The 26,473-nt window shown below is 42.9% G+C and overlaps 1 protein-coding gene across 6 annotated transcripts in view; it reads left to right on the top strand.

Moving 5' to 3' along the window:
* The window catches only part of LOC119144723 (collagen alpha-1(XV) chain-like), a 136,796-nt gene that overhangs the window by 55,637 nt on the left and 54,686 nt on the right, over positions 1-26,473 (top strand). For all 6 annotated transcript variants that reach the window (XM_037380424.1, XM_037380426.1, XM_037380425.1 and 3 more), the window contains exons 9-18: positions 1,212-1,274; positions 6,477-6,554; positions 7,927-7,989; positions 10,689-10,814; positions 12,973-13,035; positions 15,291-15,326; positions 15,831-15,983; positions 20,495-20,563; positions 23,410-23,454; positions 25,859-25,894. In XM_037380424.1, coding sequence (XP_037236321.1) covers positions 1,212-1,274; positions 6,477-6,554; positions 7,927-7,989; positions 10,689-10,814; positions 12,973-13,035; positions 15,291-15,326; positions 15,831-15,983; positions 20,495-20,563; positions 23,410-23,454; positions 25,859-25,894 — 732 coding nt within the window. The remainder of the gene's footprint in view (positions 1-1,211; positions 1,275-6,476; positions 6,555-7,926; positions 7,990-10,688; positions 10,815-12,972; positions 13,036-15,290; positions 15,327-15,830; positions 15,984-20,494; positions 20,564-23,409; positions 23,455-25,858; positions 25,895-26,473) is intronic.

Raw genomic sequence — 26,473 nt, 5'->3', positions numbered from 1 at the left:
CTCAGCAGTAGAATTAGTATGCACTAGATTTGTATTGGCCATGTGTTTGCTGCTTTTCTATAAACTTGATACCAGTTACTCTACAGGAAAAATAATACTAGGAGAAAAAAAGCTTTTAGTCTTACAGATACATTTTTCTCCATAATGAGCTTATATAACCCATCTTTAAAATTAGTACAGCCCTAAAATTTCAGCAGCAGACTCCGTAATCACAGCTGTCTAGGTTCCCAAAATGCCATTAGGGAAACTACAATTTTTTTGCCTTCTGAATTTTTTTCTAGTGTCCTAACTGAATTCATAAATAGCACCACTTCATGATAGCACTCACTTTAAAGCTGGTGGGAGCTCTTTCTAGCCAACAATCAAACCTCTGTAGGAAAAGCCTATGAGTGTTCCGTGTAGATAAGATGAACATATATAGAATAGTTATTTGGGATTAATTTGACTGGCGAATTTTAGAGTGGCAAATGTAGTGAAACGTATGCAGCACGACTTGTTCCTTGTCAGATGTGTGTCCTCAGGAAGCATCCTCCTGGGTAGGAACTGAATATATTCAGGTGGGCCAAGGTAAAAAAGGTTTCAGCAGAAGGCTGGAACAGGCTAACACCAGCGGTAGGATTTGGTGCACTCAGAGCAGCAGTGTGCAGCAGCCTGTTACAAATACATCGTATTGTTCTCTGTTGACTGTCGCTTCTGTATATTAAAGGTAGCTTTCTTCTAAGTGTCCAGTTTCTCATAGTTTGAAAGCTGTTAGGGGAAGAGGCAGAATTCTAGCCCAGAATTTACCTGCTGTGAGCATATTCAGAAATTTTGGGAAAAATGAAGGCATTCTTACTTTTTCGATAAGTAGATGGCTGAGAGACAGAAAATCTGAGGAGGACTTTTCAGGCAGATGTTACTATTTGTTCTAGTGGAACATTATCATTTTCAAGGCATTTGTCACCAGCGCTGTGGCCCAGCTGGCAGCCTGTGCAGCGCAGGTGCAGCCTGTCCGGCGTGCCCACTGCAGCCAGCACACAGGCTGCACCGCCACGTTGCGGGGTGTGGGCGCGTTGGGTGTGTTGGGTGCTGCGCTGGCTGCCCTCCCACCGCTCCTCCCGCACTGCTAGCCGAGGGCTGTGATCCCACAGGCTTGCAGCAGCTGCTGGCTCTGCAGCCTGTTTAACCTGCATACGATATAGTGTCTAATCAAAAAAATTATTTCCTTTTAGGGTAAAAAAGGACTTCAGGTGTTGCCGGGACCGAAAGGAAGAGCAGGCCTGAAAGGTGAAAAGGTATATGTCCTGTTAATAGCTGACAATCAGTCAGATACCATTTATGCTTGGACACGTGTTGATTTGGTACGCTCCGAGAGAAAAAATGATAATAGTATGGAATCATAGGAAAAATGTAAACATCCTGCTGTTCAGCCATGAAGCTGCATGAAGGGCAGCCGTAACAGATTCATAAGGATCTTTCAAGAATATGAATAAACTTCAGTGGTAGAAACAGTTGGGCTTTCACAGGCGAGCTAGGGAAGATATATCTAACACTTAGTAAAGAAAAGTCAGTTGTTATACACAATTTACTCCACTGGCTAGGTGATTTAACAGAGGCAGTATAGTGGTATCACTCTGATGAAATGAACGTAATTGAAATAAGAGCTAAACCATCTGATGTAACAACTTGTATAATTTCTGAGATGAAGTGAGCTAGAATGGATAAACCTAGCATTGAAGCAGTAACTTTCAGCTAGTAACTCCAAGTGCCAAATTAACAGTTGACAAGATCCCCCCAAGATGTATTTTCTCCGTGCTATATAGTTTGATGTCTCAGTCTCCCCTCGTAAGCCAGAAGCCCCAGTCCTTCAGTTGCTTTTGTGACTTTTATCTGGGCTCGCTCCATATGTCCCCATCTTTCTTGTGCTGGAAACCTAAACATGGGAACAGTAGTTCAGATGAGTGGAGCAGAAGGACAACCTCCCTCAACCTGCTGGCAGCCTGGCAGCTGGTGCATGGTATCACCCACGTGTTTAATGGCTCAGGTACTGAAAGACGTGCCTGTGAACCGCAGTGCCATTAATCTCCCTTGAAAAATACTACGGCAGTTCTGGACACATTTCAACAGTAGCATACTCTTAAGTAATGTGGCATAACTCGTTGTGCTATTAGAGTGCAAGATAGACCAAGCTAAGGTTTCCAAAGCTAGAAAGAGTATCAGGCGCTGACTTACAGCAGTCATATGCCTAAAACTATCCCTACTCTAACAGGTCCCTCAAAATGACTACTGAGTTTGTAAGTGAATGTCACCACTATGACTTATGTGGCATTCAGTACTATAAGCTATCAGGTAAATACTACAACACTCTTCCTGATGGCATTATGAGATGATTTTTCCTTCATTTCTGATTAACCTCCATCATATTTTCATATCATGCCAAAATGGGTAACCAAGTCAGTCACTTTCCAACAGAGACGGATTTTCTACAGCACTTTCCAACCAGCTTGGTGCTTCCAAGATAAATCACACAAACTCCACTGAGAATAGTAGTATACAGTTTCTGGGTTTTACTAATAGTAACAATTCTATATGTAATATTAATAATTAATTATACGTATATCTTGGTATAACTCAAAGGCAAGGTATAGTTCAAGGAAAAATATTCTGCAAGGGATGACTTCACTTCTTGACTGATGAACAATAATTGTTAGGAATTAATGTCATGGCAGTTGCCCATTTTGGACAACACTATCCAGAGAACAGCACTTCACTGTATTGTGGGAGGGCAAGCTGGTTTTGCCCCAGAGCTACATGGACACAAGAGTCTGCCAACTCACTATTCCTTTGCATGAGTTGGCTGCACATGGAGGTGAAACATGGACTGTTCTGCTCTTGGAGAGCCATCACTGGGACAGCGATATGCAGGAATATCACTTGGTAATGTGTGATATGGCAGTCTCTGAGAAGAAAGGTACCTTCTTGCACAGCCCCACTGGTGGCAGTGATTCATGCTTGCTTTTGAGCTGGCACTGGTCTCAGGCACTTTGTCAACTATAGCCCCTCTAGCAAAGGCTCACTTTCCCCTATAGTATTTGTCAATCACACAGTGAAAAAACTGAAAAAATGGCCTAAACATCATTTGACAATTGGCTTCCCAAGTGTCCTGCAAGTCTGCTTTGGTCATTCTTGTGACCAGCGTTATTTCTAGGATGCTTGGTACTGACATAAATAATTCATGTTAGTAAACCATAAAATCAGTCAGTCTGCTTTTAATGAAAACAAAGCAAATGGAAAAGATTTCAAGATTATGGGTGTTTACATTTCTTCTGTTTATGAGCAAAGTGCAAATAAGCAAAAGAAGCTTTCTGCTGCAGCTGCAGCTGTTGTTAGGTTGCCATTTGATCACCAGCCACGTCTGCTACATCTGTACCACCAAATGAAACCGGCCCAGCAACCAACTGACTTGCTGACAGGTCAGGCTTGCAAGCACGCTCCCAGACAATGTTTTGGCCCGTGTCAAATAGACCTCTCAGATGGTGGCTCAGCATCATTCAGGGCTGGCATCGACTGATAACTCTTCCCAGTACGCTGCAAGATGGGACTGTGCAGAGGCTGACCCTGTTCATTTGACGTGCTAGCCCAGCAGGCTTTTTACTTTCAAATACTCATCATGCTGATGGTTGCAGTATTATTCTCATGCTATTTCAAGAAAATTGCACAAGACCCCTATACTAAAAAAAATTAGCTTTGAACATGTAAGTCTAAAAGGCCCGGAGCCAAGAACCTAAGAACTGTGAACACAGCCAGCCTGTTCTGCCTGACCTCAGAGCCAGGGAATGGTCCTCAGCTTATTTTATTGATTAGGCACCAGAAGACGATCATTTTGGCAGCAGGAGGAGCAGCTTAGCCATAGTGAGCAGAGGCTATATCTGGAAGCAAAAGACTCCTGTAGTCTATTCCTGATTACTTACACGGCTACTTTAGTGAAGGCTCAAGCTTTGTTTTCCATTTTAAAAATAATATTTTCAAGGGACACTTCAAAGAAGCATTGTGAAGATAAGTTAGAGAGCAGCTGCTAAAAATCCTGACAATATGTTCAGAAGCACTAAAGAATGCTGACAGCTTCATATGCACAACTTTTTCTTGGCGAGACTTTAACCAGACCCAATTCCTGCAGCAGAAAGCAGGGCAAACAAGAAGACATTGCTCTGATCCTCTTTTACACACGTGAATAATTTTTAAAGTATTAGTGGTACAGAAAATTATTTCATTAACCCAATCAGCGTGATTTCCTAGGACCTGTTGTGTTGGTAGAGTGAGCAAAACTTAAAGGTTTGATCTGTGCACACACACAAAAAATCCGAACCAGTTATGCTCTGTAAAGGCAGACAGCACTTTTTCAGCATAGTATTTAAACTTGAGGAACAGTAGCAAGATCCACCTGTTATGGTTCATTTCATTGAAAATGGAAAGCTGGGAATGCATGGGGTGCTGCATGTCAGTGGCGGGTGGGGAGGTGGCCGTCACTTGTTCACTGTGGTCCTTGCAGCACAGAGATACAGCCATGAGATGCTCTTCAGGAATGGATGCAGTTAGGCTTCCTAGAAATGACTGTGACCCAAACGTGAGAGCTGGGGTTACTTCCTTGCAGTACACTCACAGTGGAAGAAACTGCATGAAAACAAGCACAAACCACTGACAGGAGCTAAAGTAATAATCACTGGAAAAAAACCCAAAGGGTATGTTAAGATGAATGAAAAGTATCTGTAAATGAGCATGCTGGCAGACAGTGAAAATAGCCCCAGATTAAACAAACACATTCTCTGTGAATATGACTGAAGTATCACTATAGGAACCATCTGACAAAGCCACAGGGAACAAAGAAACGAATGCATACATTTATCTAATGAATTCTCAAGCATAAAGAGCAAGTGACCAAGAGGCAGGTATAATTCAGTGTTTCCTGCTGTGTGACTGAATATATGAATTTAGAGGAGATAATGACAACGCTGATAAGCCCAGAAAACGATCCGGCAGGCGGGAGGGTGCAGCACAGACCAGCAGAGGCTGGCGACGGGGCAGCGGTGTCCCTGTGACTTGTCCCCTGCAAGCAGGCGGGTGCAAGCGCCCTGGCCCCTGGCCGCCGGCGCAGGTGGGAAGGAGCTCGCAGCCGGCGGCCCTGCGGTGCCCGGGCGGGTGGGCAGCGGGCTGCGCCCACGGGAGCGCTGGGCAGGGGAGGCTGAGCTCCTCTCTCCCGATGGTGAGGGAAGCGCTGGGATATGAGCAGTGACACTGCTTTTGCTTCCCCTCTAAACGTACATCTGTCCTGAAACCAGGATCACCACGTAGGAAGAATGTTCAAAACGCACACTGAGGCACTGACCAAGCCGTGGGCTGCGGCTACGGCGTGCCAAAGGCAAGGCATGTGAGACAGCCAGGGAGAGAGAGGGGGACACGGTATTTTCTCCTGGCATTCCCTCTGTCAGATGTATCGGGTAAAATGTAAGTGGGCTCAATCATTTTTAGAGGTATACAAGACTTCAAAAAAAAAAAAAAAGAAATTAAATGAGTGCCAATCATTTGATGAAAACAACATGCGTACTAAGCAATCACAGTGTTTTGGTCTGCTGGTTATGTATGATCCTATTGGCCACATTTTAGGGGATGCAGAGGCACATCCTTCTCCCAAAACAGTTCAAAACACAAAGACCAAATCCCATGTAGTGAATTCTCCAGAAAAAGGGACATAATAGTTGAAAATTAAAAGATTCATGATAAAGACTTCCAGTGTAGATTTAAAAAGTTGAGGCAGAACCTCTGCTGTTGACTTTAGTGAAAAATGCTGGAATCGAGCAGAAAATTTAATAAAAATCGTAAACTGCTTAAGCAGAAGCACTTAAAACTAACCTCAGCAAAATGTCAGAGATGATGTAATAAAGCCAAAGAAGAAGAGATGGTAGTAATTATGAGAGAAAATGACACATTTCTGAAGAGGCCCTTTCATTGTGTTGGCAGTAGATAAAGGTCAGTACAGAGAAAAATAATCATGACATGGTATTGGGAAAAGCATTACAGATTGCAGCAATAAAACGAAGAAGTTCACTTGTTGAGTACCATGGTGTGAACCCACTTTCTACATATTTATTTAGGGGGGGAGTGGGGCATATAATGTACCCTAAAAATGCAAGTTCCACTGTAAAACGTTATTCTGATAAGAAATATACACTAACACTGTTAATGCTGCTTGTACATTTGCAAATTCATTGCAGAAGTCAGAAAGGAAAAAGTCCTTTCTTCCTTTGCCAATGCAAAGATCATGTTTCTTGGGAGCTTGTCTCAGGAACGAACAAAGCTCAGCTCTGCTCCTAGCATCTAAGCAGGCATGTTGGTAGTGGCTTGTGATGAGAAATCCACATGGATTGTAGCTAGTGCTGAAAAACTCTGCTCTGCATTGCTATGATTAAATGCTTGCTGATTTATACTTGTCCCTGTTTTAGGGTGATCCTGGTGAGGGGTTGCCAGGACCCCCTGGACTCCCAGGACCCGCAGGACCACCCGCTCCTTCTGGAGGATTAGTGAGTGAGGTTTTCTGTCACTGAGCTGGGCTTGCCATCAAGGAGCTCAGAACTGAACAGGAGGTTTTCTCTGGGAAAGTAGCCTGACTGCCACAGACATAACCATGTTCTCTAAAACACACATGCAGAAATGCAAATAAATGTCTGGCTAAAGGGTGTGAGTACTGTAATCTACACAAACATCCAGTATTCACCTTTTAAAAAGCCAGTCGATGTGTGTGCTCTCCCCTGCAAAAGCAATAATATGTAGGAGAAAAAGAGACAAAATTTCCTCAAAAAGGCATTATAAACCTGAATTATTCATTTCTTCCTGCTACTGAACACAGAAATGGTTTGGCAGTCACTTACGTTTGCTGTCATTAAGTACTACAACGTAGAGCAGCGTGGTGACAGTGTTCGTATCTTGAACGCTGAGTGTTCAGGGAGTGGTAAAGAGTATGTTTCAGATTCATCTCTCTCCTGTACTGGGACCTTTCCCAGCGTTGCCATGAGGGTGCATGTGTATGCAGCTGAAGGATGACTCTGGCCTGAATTTTCAATTTGTGGTGTGGGAGTGACTTTACATGCAGACACGGCGCGCCACTGACACCAGTGCAAGTGCTGTGGTGGACTTTTAAACAAAACTACCTGTCACCCTGAGTATTTTGAGTATGTAACAAGGTAGTTTGCAACATATTCCAGTGGCCGAAATGGGTTATATGCTCCCCTGATCTCGGGTCTGCTAAATCATACCAGTCTGTTTCTGTGGCATAAACCCAGAGCGCAGAAAGGGCTGTGCTCTTCGGCCACGCCGGTGCCGACCAGCAAGGCAGCTCCGGACCGCTGGGGCAAGCTGCTCCACTCCCACAGCTTTTCTCACCCAGGGGCTGCTTCTCTAAACACATTGTAGAAAATGCTTTAGTATCTTAATTTCCCTTTCTAAAATGACTCTTTGGATTCCAGTTGTAGGGATCTCAGAATCTGGCTTTTGAACTAAGGGGCACATTCTAGGAAATAATGGCTACTTGTTAGGTATGCATTTTAGGATATCCTTCATGTTGACGGGTATCTTTCCAAAGTTAAAATTTGTCTGAGATATTGCTTCATTTTCGGTTCACTGAAACAGTCACATAGCGTGTGTCCTGCAGGACTGATATCACTGTACTCATAGAGCATCTGCAGGTAAATACAGAGCTGACTGTCTACAAAATAAGATGGTGTTGAACATCAGAAACATGACTGAAATGTTTTTTGTTGTATTATAATTTATTTTACCAGTGACAGTCTGCTGCAAGGATATTGACTATAAGTGTGTTTGCAGTAATTGGCAAGTTATGTTTTCATTTGTCATCTTTAGAAGCAATACTTTAAAACATGATTCCTCTAATTTCAGAATAGACTGGAACCTGAAGAATCGGGTTCTGGAGACATTGACAGAGAGACTGAGACTTTAAGAGTAAGTATATTTTGATGTTTATCTCTCATTAGCATAAGAAAGAGCTTTACTTTACTCATCCAGATTGTAGAAGGTGCATTTCACAATGCAACCTGTGTACATGCTTAATTCACAGCATCCAGAAATGCTTTGTAGAGTTTCATGTCAAGATCTGAAAAGGCCTAAGTGTATGTGATCAGGGAATAAGTGTGACAAAGAAAGAGGACAGCAAAGAAATAATGGCAAGAGGACTTTTTAAAATGAGAAAAATGCTGTTAACCTGATTCCGAGGAGACAGCAAAGAGGAGAGAGATGGGAATGATGCTGTTCTATGCTTCTTTAATTTGGAGTACATGTTCTGAAAAATAAGTATATCTGTATGAAATACTTTACACTGCAGCTCCCACTGTTGGGCCATTTTGGTGGTCATTTGAACTTCTGTGTATCCTTGCCTTTGTGAAGCATTGTAACACCGTCACGTCAAGGCTGGCTGGCAGGGAGAGGTGCTTTGGATTAGTGGAGGTTAAAAGATTTTGATGCACGTGCTCCTGAGTGAGGTTCTCTGGGCTGTGTGACATGAGACCAGACTTTCGTTGTTGGAAGGAACATTCATGCCAGGTAAACCTGAGCCTTGGGCTGTTAACACATCCTTGGCCACCGGTTAAACTGGGACAGTCAAAGCAGTCGCTGCCTTAGATGTTGACCTCATCCTTTTCCTGGAGGTGTCTCTCAGCTTCAGAAGACCTTAAGTGGCTAGACAATCTAGAAAACTAGTTCATTTTGTAGACATAATGATTAGGAAGGTCAGCATCAGTTTCAGTTCATGCCAGAGGCTGTGGTAGCCGTGCTGTGGGATGCAGCTGATTCCTGAGCTTTCGGCTGTGCTGGGGCTCAGCGGGCTCGGTAAACAGCGCTTCAAGTGGGACAGTAAGCACTGGTTTCACTTTTTTGCTTACTCTGCCACACTTAGCATTAGGTATCAACGGCCTCAAGTGAGCTTTGTTTTAAGGACTGAATCAGTGTGTTGCTCTCATGCTTTCCCTTCACAGAATTGACATATTTTGAGAGACAGTACTCAGACGAGCACAGCTCTGCATTAAACATGGGACGCCTGGCTTGGTTTTCTTACTCCGCTTCTGAGTTGCTGAGTGGCAGATGAAACATTTGGCATGGTTTTTTTTCTACCTCTTCATTGCTGGACTCTTCTTTTCAGGGGAAAGGCTATCTTTCCTATACATGCTGACAGAACGGTGTGCCTTTTGGGGGGAAAAATAGTATCTATGAAGTAGAACCTGCTGCCAGATCTGAAATTATTTTCTATGTTTTGTTTTGTTCTTGAGCCGCTTCTTCACCCACTATCTCTAGACAGTCAGCCAGATCTACTTTTACCATGTTCCTGTTGAAAATCCAAGTAGCAATCTATAAAATATGTATTACAGTTGCAAATAATATGGTTTTCCATCCACAGTTAGAGACAAATGCTAGGGAAATGAGAAGTCAAGTGGCTGAAGATGAAGGGACATAAATGAGAAGGCTTTTACTGATCCATCTAGATGGAGTGAGAGATAATCTTTTATGCAGTCTTTGGGATGGAGCATTTCCACCCTGAAATTAGAAACTGTTTTCATCCATCAATAATACTGCAACTTTCTGAGGAATGAACTCCCTGGCCGGCTGCCTCCTGTGCACTCCAGAATGCTACAACATTCCGAGGCCATTGTTTTGCAACACGTCTAATGATATTTTTCATTCTCTCAGACTGATTTCTGCCTCAAGACTTCTTTTCTGTTTCTTTGTTTTTTCCTCTGAAGTGCTGAATACCTTATTACAAGGCTCTTCAGAAGGGAATTGCCATGTGTTGAACATTAATTATCTCGCCTACTTTAGGAGACTAGCCTCTTTAGATGCCCTATGCAGTTAATGAGACTCTTGGAAAGGCTCCCTGCAGAAGGCTCTGTTGACTTTACTGAAAATCCAAGATGACCATCTTCCTAACAGAATCCCGTAGATGATCCTAAGTCAGAATTAAAGAGTTCTTGCCTTGCAGTGCCATGTGCCAAAATCTCAAGCTGCTCATATTTGCTTGCTAATGCAATCGGTAACAAGGATGGACTTGGCCATGACAGAACATTTGCAAACTTATTATTTCTCCTAAAGTAACATTCTTCGTTCATTTTGTTCAATTTAAATAGATCTACTTATGCCCATGCAGGATAGATCTTTGGAGCAGAGGTCATTTTTACAGCACCAAGAACAGTCAGGTCTTGACCATGAGTACACATTCTCAGTGCTCCAGCAATAGCATGGAGACACCCTTTGAAATGAATAGAGAAAAAACTAACCGCTTCCCTCTGTTCAGTGGTCCCTTGATTTCATCTTGGTTGAGCTTCCTAACATTAGGTCAATCATTGGAGTATCTCTAAGGTCCGTACTGGGTTACAGAGTGCTGATGGAATTGTTTTGGTTTTGAGCTTCCTGCTTGCTGTCGCGGGCCGTGAGGTGGCACAGTTCAGAGAGCAGGGATGGAGGAGCTCAGACTGACTGTGTGTAAGGAGTGTATCTGTGAAAGTGTAATTGGTCCTTAATGAAGCAGAAGGGGCATGGTAACCCAAGCTGAGAGTTTTCTGAACCTGAACAGTCTGTGTGAGTTTTTTTGGTTCCACGCATATGCAGGTGAAGCTGGCTTGGGCCATTTCTAACAATACTGCTGATTTATCCAGGGTCTTCCGGGGCCACCGGGCCCCCCAGGACTGCCTGGTCTTCCCGGAAAGCCAGCACCTGATGCAGGTGTAGGATCTCCTGGCTCCCCAGGGGAGGATGGAGCTCCTGGTGAACCAGGTCCTGAAGTGAGTACCCGTTCGTGCACAAACATTAATGTTGCTTCTGTCCTATGACACTAAGTTCTAAGGCTTACAGTTTGTATAATTCATAGCAACACTGCAGAATATTTTTAATTGAAGACCTTGGATTTTATGCACATTTTTTACAAAAAAAAAATCTCCACCCAAATAAATGTCTAGTTAACCATAGCACATTACTCCACAGCAGGATGTACATTTGGCAGACAGATACTGGTGAATCTGGACCAGAATAAATAAAAAGTAATGATGCTTTTACTGACACTGAATAAAGCCAAGGGTTATTTTTCTTGTAGTGCTTTCAGGAAAATGAAGTATGCTAAATCACTTTGCTGTGCTCTAACCCCAGCCGGCAACTCAGCCCCATGCATCTGCTTGCTCACTCCCCCCCCCAGTGGGATGGGGGAGAGGATCGGGAGGGTAAAAGCAGGAAAACTCATGGGTTGAGATAAAGACGGTGTAATAGGTAGAGTAAAAGCTGCACACACAAGCGAAGCAGCAGGAGACACCCATTCCCCACTCCCCATTCCCCATTCCCCACTCCCAGTCCCACTCCCCCGGGTGGGCAGGAGGGGCTCAGCCATGCCAGGACAGCCGGGCTCCAGCCTGACGGGGGCCTGGGGAGGCAAACGCCATCACTCCGTATGTCCCCCCTTCCTCCTCCTTCCCCAGCTGTACATGCTGAGCATGAGGGCGCATGGCCTGGGACACCCCTTGGTCAGGGGGGGCAGCTGTCCCGGCCGTGCCCCCTCCCAACAGCTGCTCACTGAAACGCCCTTGACGTGGTGTAAACACTACCGAGCAACAACCAAAACATTACTGTGCTGTCAACATTGTTCTCGCACCAAACCCAAACCACAGCACTGCAACAGCTACTAAGAAGAAAATTAACTCTACCCCAGCTGAAACAGGGACATCTATGGTAATTTTTTAAAAGTAGCTCATAAATGCATGAACATCTTGAAGTGGATAAGAAATCTCCAGGTGTTGCTTGCCAGCGACGTCAGAGAGACTGTTTAAAAGCTGTAAAGGAAACAAGCAATTTTAGAGCAATGAAACTTAAAATTACTAAGCAGGATAGGAGAAATAGTCACTAAAATTTAAAACAATTATTGTCATTAGTCCAACATCTTTTCTAATCCTCCTCTGTCTATGTAATCATGGCAAAATACAAGATGAAAATATTTGAAAAATTCTGAAAATATTGTTGATCTTTTAATATTAAAAAGAATCAGTTAGTTATTCCGTCACACACAATGTATCCAAAGGGCAAAAACAGTGGGGGGAAAGTAAGGAGAGCAGGGAAAATGAGGCCTTTGAGACCATTCTGCAAAGACCAGAAAAAAAAATGTTTTCTATCTCCTTCTGCAACCATTTATATCCTTCCCCAAAACAGAAGAATAAAAAATAGGTAAAAGATTCTCAGAGGCCAGAATGCACACCTGTAAACTTAGTTAAAAGCTTTCAGAACCTGATTTTAAAAACAGAGGCCATGCAAATATGTGTGCAACTGTTCCCTTTCTTGCATGACTAGTTACTGTGGGCTGGCCTTTAGTACCTGTATTGACTGGTTGACCCTACAAAGCCAGTTTTTCCCAGCCTGGCTGCTCGCTCAAATGTGTGCTAAATCATGGATATAATGCAGGAAATTGGGTGGAGATGTAAATATACATTTTTCCTGTCAAAACTGAAGCACACAGAAAACCTGGGACACTTTCTGACTTAGTCAAAACGAACGGTTTCTCAGCTAGCTTTCACCTGGCATCGAGGTTACCAAAAGGGGGATGGCTGAAGTACACATGGATTTCAACCCCATCCCATCTGGAGCAGTGCCATCAAAATCTGCTTGGATAGCACCGTTACTTTGCATGCTAACATTATATTTACATTATGTTGGTTTATATTATTTTTATTATTTTGTGGTTGTGTGACATAGTTTTCTATTAAAATATATCTAAATACTGTTTTGATACACAGCCAAACTGTCAGAAGACAAGAAATACAAATGTTAGAACTTAATGGTGTTAGGTGCTACACATTAGTCTTTCATAATGCTGGATCATCAGTTGGTCCAAAATAGTTAGATGCATATGCTAGGAGTTGAGCTCTCAACTGGTACCTGCTTTAGATTTACTGTCATCTACAGGGTCCTCAGGGTCCTCCTGGTCTTGATGGAGTGGTTGGCCCACCAGGACAGAAGGGAGAAAAGGTAAGTTAAATGTCTGTCTTGCTCCTACTTCAGTGGAAAATCTTTGTCATTTCTAAGGCTGTAAAAATCATAAATTGTTGTCCCTGCAACACAGTGTTGGCTGGCTTCAGTATTTGTTTAACTGAACCCAGCTGCTAATGGCATGTTAGAGCAGATCTCAAAAGGCATGTTCAGAAACCCAGAGTTCCCTGTTGGGTACAGACTCATTTCGTGCAGCATTCAACATGCAAAATGCAGTATGAGCTACTCTGTTGTGATTCACCACTAAAAAGGCAGTCATGGCTGGACTCATACGGATGAGTCTTCAAGCTCCATGACTTTGGGCTCCACCTGTTACGGTGGTCACTCAGGACAGGAGAGGTGGTGTGTTGTGTGGAGCCCCAAAGCCGGCTCAGGTCGGGTCACTGCTGCACTGCTTCTTGTAAGGCTTGTCCTCCACTGGTTCAGGTGGTTTCTGCTATAGTAGCTCTTATAACGTGCAACTCAGATAATGGTTTACAACAATTTACAAATATTTCCATGACATTCTCCACCCCTTGACCCTTTGGGTCAGTTTATAGGGTTTAACATTGCAATGAACTCCTCCCCTTGCTCCTGGCCTGGCTAGCAAAAAGGGGTTCCTGCTACGTTAATTACTACAACATGCAACTCAAATCCCAATTTACAATTTAAAGGTATTTTCATTACAGTCTTCACCCCTGGTCCCTGTGGACGAGACCATAGGGTTTAATGTTGCAATAAACTCCTTCCCTTGCCCCTGCTTCAGCTTGGTCTTAGCTACAGACTGCAGTCCCTTAGTGGTGCACCTGCTCCAAGTGAAGCCTGATCTGTGCACCACAGTCTCTCCAGGGGTATACCTGCTGCAGCGTGGACTCGTCCACAGGTCACAGTCCCTTTGACTCGCGTTCACACTGGAGTTCAAGCCTGTCCAGCACAGCAGCACAGGAACAGCAGCAATGCCCTGGCCACCTGCCAGCCCCAGCGCATTGCCACTGCTGCTATCAGGATGTTCCCGGGCACAGCGCAGTAAGGTGATAAGCAGTACAGCAGTAGGTCAAGCAGTGAAATAAAAAAGAGATAACAGCTATAAATTTGTTCTTGTATCTGCTGTGATCAGCGGTATGTGTTTTACGCAAAGGAGTCTAAGAATAGAAATAAGTCTAGGTGAAGTAAACTGAATCTAATCCACATATTTTAAGAAGAGAAGGATGTGGAAAGGGAAGCAACTGGAATAAAGATTAAATTTTCAAAAAGGGCATAATCCTCAAAAAAAAAAAAAGGACACTTCACTGAGCCTGTTTTCTGCATTGTGTATATTTGATAAAAACCCCGTAACTAGAAACAAAGCACTACATATCTGCACCTGCTCAATACAATCCTCAGCACTTTGGGAAAATAGGATTTTTCCATTTCTGCTACTCTTTTTTTCTGAAAACCTTGATTAATCTATATTGCAATACCTTATTTTTAATCATCATTCCCAAATAATCCAGAGAAGATTATGGGGAAAATCTGCAGGATGCACTGAAAGTAAACTCAGTTTGTTCCTTGGAGTGAATTTTGATGTGGTTTTTTGCCATTACTTTTGGAAGAAAACATTGTTAGCATTTTACTCCTGGTTCTTACTCATTTTTTTCAGATCTTACTCAAGTAATATTTCTGTTGAATGAGTAAGGACAGGAGCCTGCCAATATAGCGATTAATTTCATTAGATTCAGTGCAATTTGGAAAAGAAGTATTTGCATGCTGTGACTTTCTGTCTATTCTGTGAACTAGAAGTGGAAAAAACAGTATCTAAGTGAAGTGTATAAAAGCAAATCAAATAGCTTGACTGCTCCAGAGGAGCCTTAAAATCATACTCATCATGCCCCTGGTTTGGGACGGTGCCCTCGACAACTTGTGTGGGATCAGTTTCTGCTTCTGTTATGTCCCATGAGGGTTTTGACATGTACGTTCAAAAGCAAGAGGATGTGACCTGCAATGCTTAATTCTGTGTGCTCCAGACCTTTAAAATCTGCAGCAATAATTGAGACACAAGTTTGCATACTGTCTGCATACTAGACGAGAGCTATTGGTTTGTTACCATAACGCCTGAATTACAGATTGTTTTCTTTTTGACTAAGAGGTCTAATGTTTCATGTAAAGGATATTATGACATCAAATTAAACAACACAGAAATCTAATACCATAACTGTGCTTTTGTTGCTTATCTCGTGTTCTTACTGTAAGTAATTAAGATTGGTTTTCTTTTACAGGGTGATCGAGGTCTTCCTGGTTCTGTTGGTCCAAAGGTAAAAAAAAAAGAAGTGTTTCTATGGGATAACAGTGTCACTGTAATACAGCACATCACTTAAAAGGGCTGAGAAGCCCTAAACATTATTACTGCCAAACCTAATGAAGTCAGCAAGCCTGGCTTCTCAGCTGGCTGACATACTTCTCTAAGAAGTGTAGCCAGGAGACTGAGGAAGGTGATTCTTCCCCCCGCCTGGCTCTCATGAGACCCACCTGGAGTACTGTGTTCAGTTCTGGGGCCCCCAGCACGAGGCACAGACCTGCCTGGCCGGGTCCAGAGGGCCATAAAGATGGTCGGGGGGTGTGCTGCATCCCTGGAAGGGCTCAGGGCCAGGCTGGACAGGGCTCGGAGCCTGGTGGAAGGTGTCCCCATGGCAGGAGGACAGAACTAGATGGTCTTTAAGGTCTCTTCCAACCCAACCCATTCCATGATTCTATGATTATACTTACTTGCATCTACTTAGGCATGTTCAGTATACCAATAGACTGACCTTTTATTTTAGGGTGATACTGGAGTCCCTGGATCAATAGGCCTCAAAGGAGAAGCTGGAGCTGTTGGGTCTCCTGGGAAACCTGGACCTCCAGGACCTCCTGGATCCCCTGGGCCTCCTGGACCTCCTGGGCCTCCAGGACTAAGCTACAATATGGGATTTGAGGTATTTTGCTATTATGGGGTTTGTTGTAGCTATGGATCTGCTTCCTTCAGGGGAGGGGCAGCATTATCACCTGTATATTTTACAGCTATTTAAGGCTGAATTGATGACAGATAAAGTCATTTGCTCTAGACTGAAATTTGCCTAGGAGTAGCCTACAATGCCTTTTACATTTGACCATATAATTGGCCATGCTTAGACCATGGAAGTAATAGAGTTCTTTGGGCAATTTTCATGTAACTATTTGGTAGTAACAGGTGCTATTTTTGATGCTTATATAATTGCTAATATAAATACTCAAATACTATATGACCAGGGAAAACTTCCTTAGCACTTTCTTTTCATTTAAATAATTTAGCGCAATGATCTAAATATACATACAGACCTGCCAGTATTCTTTAAAACTGAACTGCAGGTCCCCCTTAAGGTATGACTTACGCTGTCATTCTTGAAGCCACAAATTTAGTTAAGGCAAGTCACATATGTAATGTGTAAATACAGAGACAGATGTTGGACATCTGACCTCACGGTCCGTTCTACTCACAATAAAAAGGTTCTATTATAAAAAAAAAAAAAAGGGTAGATGCTACTCTTTCTACTCCTGAAATTAATATCCTGAGCACTTTAAAATACAAGATCTGGCCAACTCAAGCTGAGTTTTATGTGTCATTTGAGAACTCATTTAGATTATTTCTTTGGAGCAGAAAGTGGCTTCGCATACAGAAAGGCAAGGGGAGCACACTCAAGATCAAGAGCTAGAGCTACTCCAATTAACATCTTTGGGAAGAGAGGCTGACAAATTGCCTACATCAGTATTCACATATGAGTCTTCCCTTTTTTTCTTTTTCCAGGCATTTTTCATTTCTAATTTAGCTGTTTGGCTCAGGAAAGTCTTTCCAGAGTTCTCCTTTTTGTATATCATGGGATATAATACAATTTTGCATAGAAACCGAGGGCAGTTTCATCAGAGCATTAAGCAATGTTTGACCAAAGCTACTGGCCATCTGCAGAACAGCTGCAGTGAAGTGGTGGTGTTTAAAAGACACCAGTTTACTCACACATTTCTTCTCGCATCTAGACTACCCCTTTTGTATTTCCTCTAGAAATACCCCTTTTGTATTTCCACTCCAGAGACACTTTAAGTACTCCAGATGCAGAGGTGACCACTAATACTTGTTTAGAGACATATTCTGATTTCTGATGCCTGACTAATGTTGTACTATATACACTACTGGTTAATAATTTCACTGCTGTCAGTGGATGTCAGTGGACAAAAAACTCTCTCCAGCAAGTTCTTAGTTGCCAGCATGGCAATTGTTAGTGAGGAACAGCACAAAGCCTAAGCGTACAAATACTCCCTTCTCTTAACTTAGGTGTGCTATAAAGGCTGGTACAGAGTCTCACCTGAATAAATATGCACTCGTCTCAGGATGAGATAAGAACTACCAGCAAGCCACATCTTCGTCCTTAGGCCTGGTCTGAGTTTTAGCCCAGGATGATGGCTTCTCTGACTTACAGCCATCTTCTGTGACCCTTGAGGAGCCAGTGTTAAGAGAGACTCCACTCTTCCCCATTCACACCATTTGAGTGGAAGCCAGCTTTGCCTCTCTTTGACACCAAAGAGCTTCCCTGCAGGTAGGTGCTTAGGACCAGACTCTGCCACCTCTGACACCTAAGTCTCAGAGGAGCCAAGTTAGCAGATGATCAGGAGAGATGAAAACTGGAAGTCCCCACTTTTATAGACACAGACACAGAAGGATCCCAGCTCTGACTGCGCAACACTATCTTGACTGGCTTCATCTTGAACTTCATCTAGTCCAAACAGAACTGGCATGGCTGTCATTTCCCTGAGAGGGGAATACTACTGTTAACAGACTTGCTAGTTTAGCTGATCTTTTGCATGCCCACCCCTGCCATCTGCTAAGGCAGCGCTGTGGTCTGCTGGTTCAATGGGGCAGCACTACCTTTTGCTTGGCAGTCTGTTTGTTGCTGTAAGGCTGCTTCTGTAAAGCATTCCTGTTAGCACTTGTTAGCATCTGTGATCAGCTATGTGCAAAAACCAAATGGCATGGGGTTTGCTGGCACTTATGCTTGCCAAAAGAACAGTTTGAGCTGCAGAAGGTACCTGGTAAACCCATTAAAAACATGCAGATGTCAAAAGCGATGGTGTGTTATATAAAGCAGGCATCAAGTGCTCTTCTAAAGGGAAAAATAAATTGGCACAGTGGAGGCAAGGGAAAGAAGGACCCAGAAACACAGCTTGTGGTTTACCCTAAGTAACGAGTGTTTGGTTAAACAGGATAAACAGAATATCAGCAGATTTTCTGTTTATATTTGATATACTGGCAGCTGATAGAGGGGCACAACGAAAGCCTGAGTAACATTCAGTCTCAGGTGAAGCTGCATAAAAGGACTTGAGGCCACCTGATGACTCAGCGTCTCCCACCTTGGTCCCCTAAAGGAAAGACCTGATTCCAGCCATGTGCTCCTTCTGCTTCTCCTGTTCTTGCTCTCGTGGAGCTGGTGGAAAAGGGCAAAAGAATGAGGTCTATCTTTTTCACTGCAGTCAGATCAGTTGATGTTTTCCAGACTTTGGCGCTAGGTTGTTATTCCATAGCAGCTTAAACTGATCTCATTGGTCTTCCTTTCCCTTATAGCATCACAAAGGTACATCAGACCTATGGTAATCTGAGCCATTTCCAGTCAGTAACTAGCAGATAGCTAAGCAGGCGAGGAGTGTGGGTCCTCTAATCAGGATAAGCTGACACAAGGGCTCGTTGCCACCAAGAGGTGTAGATTCTGCTTTGCTCCTGCTCTTCCTCCCATCTGCAGCCGTTCCTGGCACATGCCTGCCCTTCACATGCACTGACATCCAGTGTTCCATCAATCCTTCCACAAGCCAATTTAATTTATTAAAACTTTAGAGAACCATCCCACCCCCAAAAAGTAATGTATTTTCTGCCATTTTAGTGATATAAAGTGGCTCACGGGAAAGTGAGAGGATTTAACAGTGCACAGAGGGTGAAAATGAAGCCTGTATGGCTGTGAGCAGGGAAGCAGAGCAAACAAAGGTCAAGATTTTTCCCTTTTCAGAAAAGGAAACAATTAAGCCAGCATAGCTGCATTTAAAACTGCAGCTAAAAGCAAGCAAACAGTTCCCTGCTGACATGGTTCATCCAGACGGTTTGAAGCACAGTCTGACGAGTTCTAGATTAGGCATAAGGCAAGGGGTAGGAACATGTGGCTGTGGTGGGGGTCAGGGTAAAACAGATAATTGTGGCAGCCTGCAGTTTTATTGCTTTGGCTGCTTTGGCACTGGGAGCTCCTGGTTCTGCCATGGATTTGGAATATCGTGGTCAGAACAGTGAGAGCTGGAGAGAGATTGCTGCTTTCTGTGTAGTGTCCTTTAAAACCCCTACAAAATCTCCACAGGAAATATGAATGCTGCTCTCAAGGTCTTCCACTTCACAGACACCTTTCTGAAGTCAGCAGAAAGCCACGACAATAGTCAGTGGGCTGGAGCACATGACCTGGGGGAAAGACTGAGGGAACTGAGCTTGGTTTGGAGAAGGCTCAAGCATTTTAGCAGCCTTCTGATACCTAAAAGGAGGTTATTGAGAAGACACATGGCCAGGATCTTTACAGTGGTGCACAGAGTGATGAGCAACAACAGTCCTAAATTGAAACAGAGGAGGTCCTGAATTCATAGAAGTGAAATATTTTTCACTTTGACAACAGCCAAATGTTGGAACAGGTGCTTGCTGTGGCTGCAGAACTCTGTCTCTTGAAGGTCCCAAGACCTGAGGGGACAAAGCCCTGAGCACCCTGATTTGAATCCAGTGTTGATGCTGCTTTCAATGGCAGGTTGGACTAAGTAGCCTCTGAGATCCCTACCACATAATTAATTCTGCAATTTTGTGATAGAACATTTTTTTTTTCTGCTCAATTTCATTTCAGTACACTGTATTTTAGGAAGGGTTTCAACATTAAACTGTGATAATTGTGAAGGACCTTTCTTTTTGAATAATGATTGCTGCTCTTAAGAAACTGCCTGCAAGTTCTCCTTGCCTTAAATCAGTATACGTAACCCTTACTCATTGTCACAGTATGTCAGTAGCCAGGTGGCAGGTAAATGCTAAACAGAAAATTACTGCTACAGCATGCTTAAACATAGCACGTGCCTAAAACAGTGATGCCATCTCACTTCTGCCTGACACTGTCCAGCCTGAAGAGCTGGAGAAATGGTGTCAAACTGGCAAGACTGTAAAGGCCAGGGTTTCTGTAAGGAAGATCAACACGCCCTTATCACATTTGAGTGGAGCCTATCTCCAGAACATCAAGAATTGGTCAAAAAAAGGTTAATGAGAAAAGATAAAAATATTTCTGTTCAGTATCTTTTAATATTTTTTTACAGGACTCCAGAAAACAGAACAGTTGAGGGAATAAAGAGACAGAAAAAAAAAAAAAAAAAAGATAAATTCTTAAATTCTGTAGCATCTTTTCTCTTCCATTAGGACATGGAAGGATCAGGTACCATTAGCCTGTTAAGTGAATCCAGCATTCCAGGATTAAGAGGGCCAAAGGTAAGTAGATGTTCTTGGGGAGGGGAGTGCTGTTTGTTGTTGGGGTGTTTTGTTTGGTTTTTTTTTCAAAAACAAAAGCGTCCTCTCTGCTTTTGTGAAATACATAGCCCCAGTCAGCTATAGATTTGGAGTCACTGCACTGGATTCAGGTTTTCTAGAATGACATTACAATACCTGTGTTCTCCAAAGAATTTGCATTATATTTCTCTGATACCTTGTTAGCTGATGATTTTTACATTCTCTTCCAGTATATTTTTGAGAGATTAAAGGATGAAATAGGTGGTTTCGTATTTCTTGTTCTACCCTAACAGATGCCCTTCTTCTATATGAAGATGAATTATATATACTAATGAAGCTGAAATGTTATAGTCTGATAGTCAAATGTGCATAATCTGAAATACCATTTTTAAATTAAAAAAATGTTCCCAATAGTGTGGGAGCAATGTCCCAGAAGAAGGGATATTTTTTCCTCCGTCACCGTGTCTTGGGAGATTTTTGCTTGTATGGGCCACTTTAAAACACCAAATATGGTATATAGGAATACAATGCGTCAGGACTTACCAGATCATTTAGATTTGTCTTCATTCTAAGCAATTACATCAAAACTGCAGCCTATAATGCCTTCCCCAAAGCAGGCAATTGCCCAGTGTTCCTCCCAGAGCCGTCGGCATTGTTCTAGTTTGGGCTTCAGAAGTCTGGCCCTCTGTTCACTCCAAAAGAAACAGACTTTCAAAGCCTAGCATTAACAGAATAAGCTTTGGTGCTCAAGTTTGAGAAAGTGCTGCTGCTGCTGACTGTGGCCAGACTGAATGCTAGGCCGCAGCGCAGCATTGCTGCAAATGAGGCAGACCAGGCACTGGAGCACATCAGAAAGGGCGTTGCCAACAGGTACAGGGTGGTTATTATAACCCTTTACTCAGGGCTCGTGAGGCTGCATTGACATACAGAATCCTTTTTGGTTTTTGTACCCCACTTCAAGAAGGATGTGGAGAAGCCAGAGACAGCCCAGCAGAAAGCTGTGCAGCTGGCATGGCCCTTGCGTGCGTGACCACTGAGGAGAGGCTTGAAGGAGCTCAGGTGGCTCGGTCTGGCCGAAAGGAGACAAGGGCATGATCTGATAGCTGCTTGCAAGTCTTTGAGGGGCAGCTGCAAATATGATGAAGCAAAACTGTTCCTTGCAGTGCCAGACAGTGCAACAAGGGACAGGGGTCACAATTTGCAGCTTGAGATGTTCAGGCAAAACCTTAGGAGACCTGTTCACTAGGAGGTTAGTGCAGAACCAGGGTGATGTGCCCAGGGAGGCTGTGGAATCTCTGTTCTCAGAAGTTTTCAAGACTTTGCTGGACAGAGACATGACTGACCTGACTGGGAGCTGGTGATGGTTCTGCTTCAAGGGGGTGACTGGGTTAGGTGGCCTCCAGAGGCCCTGCCCAACCCTGTTTCTTGTGTTTCCATGAATCATCAGGAACAAACTGAACACGGGAGACAGGAGCAAGTTTGAGAAGCTCTTTACCATGCTGGCTTAAAGTTGTGAGTCACTGAAGTTACAGCTGACTCAGTTTAATAGCTTGGAGGCCTTTGCCCGCTCTTACATCTTTTCCTAGATACTAAAAAAGTGGCACAAAAAATACAGTTACAAAAATAAGAATAGAATTTGTTAGATGAAGCAAGCTAGTGTCCAAAATGAGATGTCCAAAACCAGTGCCAAAATTGCCCATTCTGAGCAGTGTAAAGGGCCGCCTTACTCTCAGTTTTGGTTTTATAACAGGCATTGTTTCCAAGTCACTCATCTATGAACACTGCAAAAATGTCTTTCTGCAGCTGAACAAAATCCTGGAATTTTGTTTTCCTATTACTGCTTAGTCACTCCACAAAGCTTGACTCAGAACATGAGGCACATAAAAACTGCCCTGTAATCATGAAAATGATTCTACATTCTTACTTGTACTGCATGAAAAGTATTATGAGCCACTTACACCCTATGACAACTCCAGAGGTTCTTGATTGTGAGCATCTTCTTCTAAGAGGGCTGTAACTCAAAGCAGCTGCTAGGACATAAATTACATTTATCTGCACTAAATTTGTATCTCTTGAATTTTTTATTACTTTCCTATGAGAAAGTAGTAGCTATGTTTTGAATGAAAAGTATCAGTTTTATTTTGCCTGTAGGCTCAGCAATCATTTCCAAGATTTCGATTCTCTTTCTTCCACAGATCAGTGTAAAGTTTTGTTGGTGTTTGGTTTATTAGTATCTTGTTTTCATATTCTCAATGAAGACAACTCAGTCATTTTGTTGAAAACTTTTTTTTTCATTCAGCTTTTTAAAATGATCAATAACAAAGTGGTGTTCATTTTACCATCAAAAGAGTCACAATGGTACTTTATGACTGAGGCAGGAGAGGAATTTGCATGCCCAAATGTTTGTTTCAAGCTACTTTTAAACTTGAACTGGCAAGACAATGCTGTGTTGCCTCCAAACTAGTAACATATCTTCATTTTAGCCAAGGAGGCAAATTACAAAAATTGTAAGCAATTGAAAGCAATCCCTTGCAACAAATGCAGTTGAACAACTTTATTTCTAATATTTTCTAAAATTATGTATAGCAAGCAGTGACAATATTATATATTTGTAGGAAAAAAAAATCTTTAGATTGTTGCACGATAATGTGGAGCAAGGCAGTATTTGTTAGAAAAAAAAAATGCTTGCATTTTATTACTCTCTCTTGATACTACTGGTCTCCAGCATTGGTTTTGTAACAATTGTGGTTATGAATTAGGTTTTTTTCTGAGAAACATATTATGAAATGCTACATGGATTTACCAGTAAATTCAGTGTAATTTTGTAGGGTTCTGCAGGAAGACATGGACAGCATGGGCCATTAGGACCAAAGGTACTCTATGTAACAAGGAACACTTGAAAACTAACCTATTTTGCTTTGGCATATGTTTTTTATTTCTATATTCCCAGCATTTGCCTTAACAAAACAGCTTTTGTTTAACATTTGCATACCAACTAAGGATAGGACAAATTTTGTTCCCATTTACCCTGGGTATCCACCCAGAATGTTTATTAATAGAGTTATTTCACATCCACACTGTAACATTTATTAAATTCCAGCTGGGCCATTACATTCCAGGGCACTTGGTGTAGCATGGCATTTTTGTTTAATTTTTTTAGGACATTTGGTAGTTTGTTACTCATTTATACATGACTCTGGTTTCCAAGAGATTACATGTATGCTGTTGAAAGAGAAACCTGCAGGAAGAGGCCTTCAGGCATGATCCCAGAAAGTGATAAGAAAACATTCTGGGAGGTGCTGGGGGGAAGAAGGGGGATGTCATGACTGCTTTGCCTTGGTTTTGGTTTGAGCTCAGTGGTGACTGAATTTTACCTCTTTGGTGCCACTGTTGGTTAAGTAACCCATGAGGAAGAAGCGGAGAGATGAAAAACCATAGGAAGAAAGGTCAGATTCGCAGAATGGGGCCTTAGGCAGGAGGAGGCTCTTTCTATTCCTGCGTAAAACTCAGGTACCAGTCAGGTTAATAGTACAGCATGACAACACTTTTCAAGCTCCCTAAATGTGGAGTTGCAGAAATGTGAAGTCTTCATTGCCCTGGGAACTGACAGCAACGTTGAGAGAACAGGAAATGGAAACCAATAGGCGGGGGCCCCCATCCTCTTTTCCTAAAATTTACACTCAAACAGACACAGCACTGGTCACTGACCAGCACATTCCAGCATGCATCTGTGTCAGAGAACAGCAGCAATCCAAGATCTGCCCAGTCCCTTACGTCTAGTCTGTAGAGCTCAGCTTATAGGGCTGAAAAAAGGCCCTTCATTGGGTACTACTGCTGTTAACGATGGAGGACAACATTCCTTGGCAGCGAAAAAATCACGTGGTTGCACAGCATGTGTTAGTGAACTATACTGCAAAGGACTGGCTAGAATAGATGTGCTCTCACATCATGCTGCTCTATGGACAGGAGTAGGTGCTGAGTTTCCATGCCAAAAATACATATTTTTTTTGTTAAAAAATTATTCTCTGCCCTTAATTAGAAATTTTGTTTCTAAAATATTGTGAAAACAAGTCTCACAAAGATTTCTGAAATGGAGGTAGCATGATTCCTAGCATTTAAGAACTGGACTGGGACTGAAAAGATAGTCACAGACCTTGGCCAAGAGGCTTCACTGCCGCCTACACTAAGAGTTTAGTTGTTTAATCTTAAGTCATTCATCCCAAAGATCACGAAGGCAGAGAAAGGAACATACTATTGCCTGACATCTTACAAAATCAGGTACACTAGAGCAAAATTAATATAAAGTGGTTATAATACACTATCATTCTCATGGGAATGAATTTTACACCCACTTTTCATGGTTATAAATGACTCCACTAGGCAACAGTGGCAAAATACAACCACCGCCCACTTTCAAAACCCAAGAGCTAATGCATCATGAGTTTAAGGTATAGTTATGTTTCATGCATCCTTCATCCTACAAATATCCTAGCTAGTAGATCTGTGAAAAGAAGGCCTGCTGTAACTGAGGTTTTCTCTCTTTCCTAGCAAGTAAGTACAGATCCAAATTCTGCTCTCACTTTTATTATCATGAAAAACTGTTTCCGGTAAAAACCAGTCTACAGTATTCATGCATTCATGAGTATAAGCACTCCTAAAAGACAATAAGCATAAACAACATTTAAGGCAATGGCCTGTTTATATTCTCCATCTCAAATGAAATAAACTAAATTGCATGTTCTCAGTCTATAATGAAATCAAGGAATCATGTCTGCTCAGAGCCAGAGTAGTGCAGAATTAGTCCCAAAGGTGGAACAGTGCAGTACTCAGTACATTGCTCATGGTATGGCTCTGTGGCTGAGTGGATGGGGAGAGCAGTGGTCTGTGGGAAGCTGAGTTAACTGTGTTGAAGGAAGATGGTGGGTCATTTGTGGAGGCACAAGATTGTTCTGGCATTGGTAGATCTGGGGAATGTTACCATGTGCTGGTTTCAGACACCAAAACGAAGGTTCGGGTACGTGGCTTGGTAGATGCTTGGCAAAAACTATGTGTGGTGACCAGAAACTCTAAGGTGTGGGTAGGAAGTGGGAGGTTAAGCCCACAGAACCAATTCACAAATGCATGCTAAGCATCACTTTACCAAAAATATGCCCTGTTTTTGCTAATCATTTTACTCCATTCAGTCCCCTTTTTTGTAAGGAAAGTAACATACTTGTTTTAAATCCTTGTAATGACTGTTCAGTTTGATATTTGAGCCCTGCTGTGTCTCTGTTTCAGGGGGAAAGAGGCAACATTGGTCCACCAGGTTCAAAGGTGGGGAATTCATTTAACTTGATCTAAAACTTCAGTTGTTTCTTTCTCTTAATGCACTCAGTCAATAATGAATATTTCTTGCTCTGTCAGCATATTAAAGCCCAGGGAGGCTTATCTGGAAAAATCAGAACCCTTTCTCAGTGGAATTGCGTTTGTCAGGAGCCAGTGTAACTTCTGTTTAAAATATGGTTTAAATTGTATTTTAAATCCCCAGGTGCATGACGCCATGGTGCTTTGTGCGACCGTCTACCTTTTCGCCAGGACAAAAAGAGTATCAGCAAAGCTTATATAAAAAACTAAGTCCCACATGCCCCCCAGCTCCTTCCTCTCCCGGTGAGGCTCGCACTGCCCCCCGGAGCCCTCCCCACGGCACGGGTCTGCGGTCTGCGGTCTGCGCCCAGTCCCGGCTGCGCCCCGCGGAGAGCTCGGGGGCCGTGCGGGACCCCAGCCCGGTGCCCAGCACAGAGACTACTGCTGTCGCCTGTTTCTGTGCTAGAACCTGTTCACCACCGGCAGCCAGGCTCCTCCAGACCGCTCGGGAGGTGCAAGATTATAGAAGCGGTGGCTGGAAGGACCTCC

This window comes from Falco rusticolus, chromosome 3, assembly GCF_015220075.1.
Source record: "Falco rusticolus isolate bFalRus1 chromosome 3, bFalRus1.pri, whole genome shotgun sequence".
NCBI classification, from domain to species: domain Eukaryota; kingdom Metazoa; phylum Chordata; class Aves; order Falconiformes; family Falconidae; genus Falco; species Falco rusticolus.
This window is presented reverse-complemented; position numbering and strand designations above follow the sequence as displayed.